This window comes from Penaeus japonicus, unplaced genomic scaffold, assembly GCF_977035675.1.
Source record: "Penaeus japonicus unplaced genomic scaffold, GWHDUDI00000001_assembly GWHDUDI00000003, whole genome shotgun sequence".
NCBI lineage: Eukaryota > Metazoa > Arthropoda > Malacostraca > Decapoda > Penaeidae > Penaeus > Penaeus japonicus.
Window position 1 is genome coordinate 23,832,655 of NW_028234405.1, and position 5,000 is coordinate 23,837,654.

The window sequence follows — 5,000 nt, forward strand, 5'->3', positions numbered from 1 at the left end:
TATTCTGGTAAGTATGATAAGTCAACAAGTTATCTAGAGAAGATACTTTAATAGGCCATGAGTATTAACTTTAAATTTTATTATTGTTATCATTATTATTTTTTCCCATATTGGCCAAAATATATTGGTGAATACAAGATGAATTTTCTCTCTTTCAGGTGCTAGTGGAGATGTGTCCAGGACTAGTTTTGGAAAAGCATGTCCTCAGTGCTGAACAGCTGAGCTCCCATGCAGCAACAGTGTATGCTTGGCCACCAGCTGACATTTATACTGCCTTGCTCAGTGGAGGAGTCCGTGCATCGCTCCAAAACCCACTCACTGACAAGGAGGAGTCATTTACCCAACTTGTCTGCTTTGGATCACAGGAAGTAAGTCCCTGAAAATAACACTTTTAGATGTAAAAAAGGATGTCAACTTCTATAGGCAGAACATAACTACTATATAGATGATTATGTTATGTAGTTGTGTCAGTTTTTATATATTTAATGAGGAGAATAGGCTGTTCAAATTCAAATAGATTTATGTATGAATCTTAAAAATCAATATGATTATTATAGGTTGTGTCAAGCATTGTGGTGGGTGGTGAGGTTCACATCTCCAGCCTGTGTACGGTGACTGTCCAGCGTTTGGCTGCACTCATGGACCCTGCGCATCCTCGAGGCTCTGACTGGTAAGGCTCTGTTATGGTTCCAATTCATTAGTAGATGCATTGATGTAGTTTTCTCTTGCTAACTAAGACAAGATTAGATCAGTGACAATAGATGGCAGCCATACATTCCATGGGGAGAGTGGTTCTCAATTCTAGATAGTACCTATATGGAGGCTGCTCTGTGCTTTATGTTTTATGGCTCCAGTGGTGCTAGATTTTGAGCTTCAGCCTTCCAAATTGGGTCTATACCCTCGTTTTTCAATGCTTTTGTTGAAAAACAGTGAAATGTTTTTTCCAGAATAAAAAAATAAGGAAAAAAAATATTGTCCCTGCACTTCTGATTTTTGGCTCTTGCAAGTAACCTTGAAATTAACCCTAGTGTAGCAGCCTTTGTGCTCCAAAAATGATTTGAAATTTTGTAAATATCCAGTCTCATCATTATTCCCCAATTTCAGGTGTGTTCTTGCTGTCAAGTTGGGTTTGCAGCAACTGTTGCCATCCCTTGATACCCAGAGTGGCTCTGCTCAGCATTCCCCAACAGCAACACTGTTACATTCTTGGGGACAGTCAACTACTGCTACTTTAGGTAAAAGGAGATGAAAATTAGAAGACCTTATGGATTGCTATATGAATATTTTTGAAGTCTGCTTATTTTTCACATTATTGATTCAGGATTGTCATATATGATACAGATTTATTATGTCACTGACTTTTGACAATAGTGAATCAAGGTAAAATAGGATTCTCTAATGACATGTACTGTCTCCCTTTGTTTAACCACTCTTTCTTGTATCTCCCCTTCAGGAACTCTAGTGAAGGAACTTAGAGGGATGGAACGTGAAGATGCAGCTGTAGCAGTCATGTGTGGTGCCCCACTGTACCAGCTGGCTCCTCCAGATGAAGACACAACATCAGACTCGCCGCCTATCTCTTCCACTTCAGCTACCTCCACTTCAAACCTCTCCAGATGAGCACGGACACCACAGGAGTCATAAGGGTTGAATTAGTTCCAGATTAAGATTGAAGAATGTTGATGATATTTAATTTCAATTGCTAAAGAGTAACTCCCCCAAAACAAATGGAATTTTGAATGTCTTGTGATAGTTACATTTCTTGTCATGCATAATTTTATATAGTGTTAATCAAGTATCCCCTCAGCTTTCCCCTTACCCCAAGGCTCCTGTGTTTTTAATGCTATCAGCACAAATATTTAGTAGGTATTAGAAGGATCGTTAATGCAAAACAAATAACTGAAATAAGTAGACAAAAAGTTTGGATAACAATAAGAAAAGACTAGTTATCTTGGTCTTCAAAAACATTTTCTTTATTTTATCTTGTTAGTCACATCATTGATAACTGATAAACTAATACTGAAGTTTTACAAAATTGCCAAATCACCATTATGATATGTGACCATGGCTCTATAACTTTATAACTGGCTTAAAACTAAACATTTTTCTTCCTCTCAAAAACTGTAGTTTGGTGTTCTAACTCCATGTGATAATGTATTTTGTAGGTTATGATACTCCTAAAATCACAGGATCTGTCCTCCTTTCAATGAGGGGGTGATGGAATATAATAATCAGGTGAAATTGACTTAGTCATCCAGAGTCCCTGTAACACTCTCCACTCTACATTTTATTTTATATTGTGTAGCTTTTGTTGTAAGATAGAAATCACCATTTGTGCTATATAAAGCTGTGAATGCTTTAGTCTTAATTGTAGTATCTGCATGGATCAATGCAAAATTTGATTTATATATAAAATTCTTTTTTGTATGGAATGCTTCAAGTATTTCTTTTCAATGAGTAAATGGGAATAAATTGCTTTGTTATATACAAGGGTAGGATATATGCCAATTTGAATGTCATTCCATTGTATAATTATTTTTATTTTCTAGATTATTGTTATAGGTGTAGGTGCATTTAATTACACCCTCTAAAGGAAAACACTGGAAACCCTTGATAGTTGGCCAGCATAGCCTTACCAGTCTTGCACAAAGCTACTAGTATTACTATGTAGTTGCTTTTGATATGGACCCCAGTGGCTGGCTGCTAGTCCCCTGCCAACCCTTTCTTGGGAATGATAAGCAGTGTTTGTTGGAAATAGTCGAGATCCCACTTTCCCCAAAAAGGTCTAATGCCCTTTCTGCCTGAAAGATATCCCAAACAATGAAGACTTTTGTAGTGTGTGCAGTTCTCACTATGGAAATGTTGATACTGGAGGAATGATTAAATTTTGTGATGTGATAGGACCAAAGATCAGAAAGAGAAAATTAAGGAAATGATAAATCCTATAATTAGTTAGCTGAACATACAATCAAACTCTTTATTCATCTGCACTTTCTTGATGAGTAGGTAGGATAATTAGGAAAATGGTAATCAAGATATAGAACAATAATAACATTAGGAAGTATATAAGTCATGTGTTTTGAAGATTATGAAGGAATGTCAGAAATTAAGATTTTAATTTTCCATTGTTAGTTTATTTATTTGTTTTAATTTTAATGGTAACCAATTTATTTTTTTCATACTTGAAATAGTTTAAAGTCAAGGGCAGTTTACTCCTTTTTGTTCACTGGAACAAGACCCTTTTGGCTGTGTATAAATTATGCTCATGTTTTTTGTTAAGATTTTTTCACTGTGTTTTACTGATTATTGCTGTATGTTTTTAGGTTATTAATGAATTTTGTGGCTGAATATTTTGTTTTTGAAAAAAATGACTCAGATTGTAAATATTGTCATATTCTCTGATGCCGAGAAGCCACAAACAAGGTGGTGGTACGTAAACACAACTCATTTTGTTAATGAAACATTAAGGCAGTTTTAAATGTTTCAGTCTTTTGAAATATGATTTTGAGTTTGTGTTTGTGGATACTTATACCATTGTTATTGTTGAGCTGAAGTATATTTCTGCATTGAATATAGTGTCATGAAAATGCATTTGTATATTGTTTTAACATTGTAGATATTTGGGCTATGATTACCATGTACTTTGAGTAGATGAGTGTTACATCACAAAAAAGTAACCATATGTCATAAGTGATATTTGTATGACTGTTTGTAGATTATTCTTTAAAAAATAGCAACAAAAACAGGCAGAAATTGCAATTCTTTTGGTGGTCTGTTTTCTAATGCAAAATATTTATGATCAGATTTTTTTCCCTTTGAAATGTATTTTTTGTGATAAAGAGGAATTTCACTTTTCATTTGATTTAGTATGTGATAAAGATCATGCAAGATTTTAAATCTGATGATCAAATTTGAAAGAAACAAGGTAACTTTCATGTATAAATATATTTAAGTTATTTTTTTCTTGAATGACAAACCTCAGAAAAATGTACTTAATGATGAAGTTGCTTGGAAAAGAATGAATGCAAGTTTAATTTCCAGAGACGAAGGACACATTGCATGCCTGAGATGTGGTTGCAACATTTCTTGTGATTATTTTAAGACTAAGTTTTTGCATGTTGTTTTTCTCATTTCTAAACAACAAATTGGAAAAAGTCACTGAAACCATTTCCCTTTTATAAGGAAACTTTCATTTTTATTTTTTATTTAAATTTAGGTAAATATAGGTGTAATACTGTGGTAAAAAGGCTGTTGCTTTTAAAGTGCTGTGAGAATCTAATGAAGATTTAAGTGTGAATCAAAATCACATGATGGATGCTGTAGAATAATCATATCAAAAAGTATTAGTTTTCATTGCTTGTTGACATTCCATTATACTAGAGTGGTGCGGTTGTCTCTTCATAGTTGCGTGTGTGGGTGCCATATGCACATATTTATTGCTTTTATACACATACATATTAAAAGAAAAAATAAATGTATTATGTTTCATTGACCCTGACATTGTGCTGTAAGTACCACTGCATGTTATGTAATTTACTCTCCTTTTGTATAGAAATGAACATTAACCCTCTCTGGACTGGTGGTACAGTACTGTACCGCTCATTCAAAAGCCCAGTGGCCGGGCGGCACAGTATTGTGCCAGCCATTCAATTGATTTAGGCCTAATAATTCGAACGCCCCGGCATTCTGACATTCAAGGCTAGAATGCCCCCGTCGTGGATGGGTTAAAAGTGGCTCCAAAAACTCTTACATAATTGACAGAAACAGTATTTGGAATGTAGTATAATATTCCTTTTAGTGATAAATCATTATGTGAGTGTTCTGTTATGAAATACAGAAAAGGTTAGAACACAATAACAGAACCTTACTTATTTGGGGAAAATCATACATAGAATTTCCAATGGGAATAAAGGAATGTTTAGAATAAAAAACATTTGATTTTAAAATTACCAATAACTGCCAGCAAGATCAGTATAGTGCAGTTAGTGCAACACGATATA

The 5,000-nt window shown here is 34.4% G+C and overlaps 1 protein-coding gene across 1 annotated transcript in view; it reads left to right on the top strand.

The window, feature by feature from the left end:
• The window catches only part of LOC122266287 (death-associated protein kinase 1), a gene marked incomplete in the record, with an annotated part of 53,278 nt that extends 48,804 nt beyond the window's left edge, over nt 1–4,474 (top strand). Inside the window, 4 exon segments of the mRNA XM_086531317.1 lie at nt 159–368; nt 558–670; nt 1,105–1,235; nt 1,454–4,474. Coding sequence (XP_086387443.1) covers nt 159–368; nt 558–670; nt 1,105–1,235; nt 1,454–1,620 — 621 coding nt within the window.
• Between the last annotated feature and the right edge of the window lie 526 nt (nt 4,475–5,000).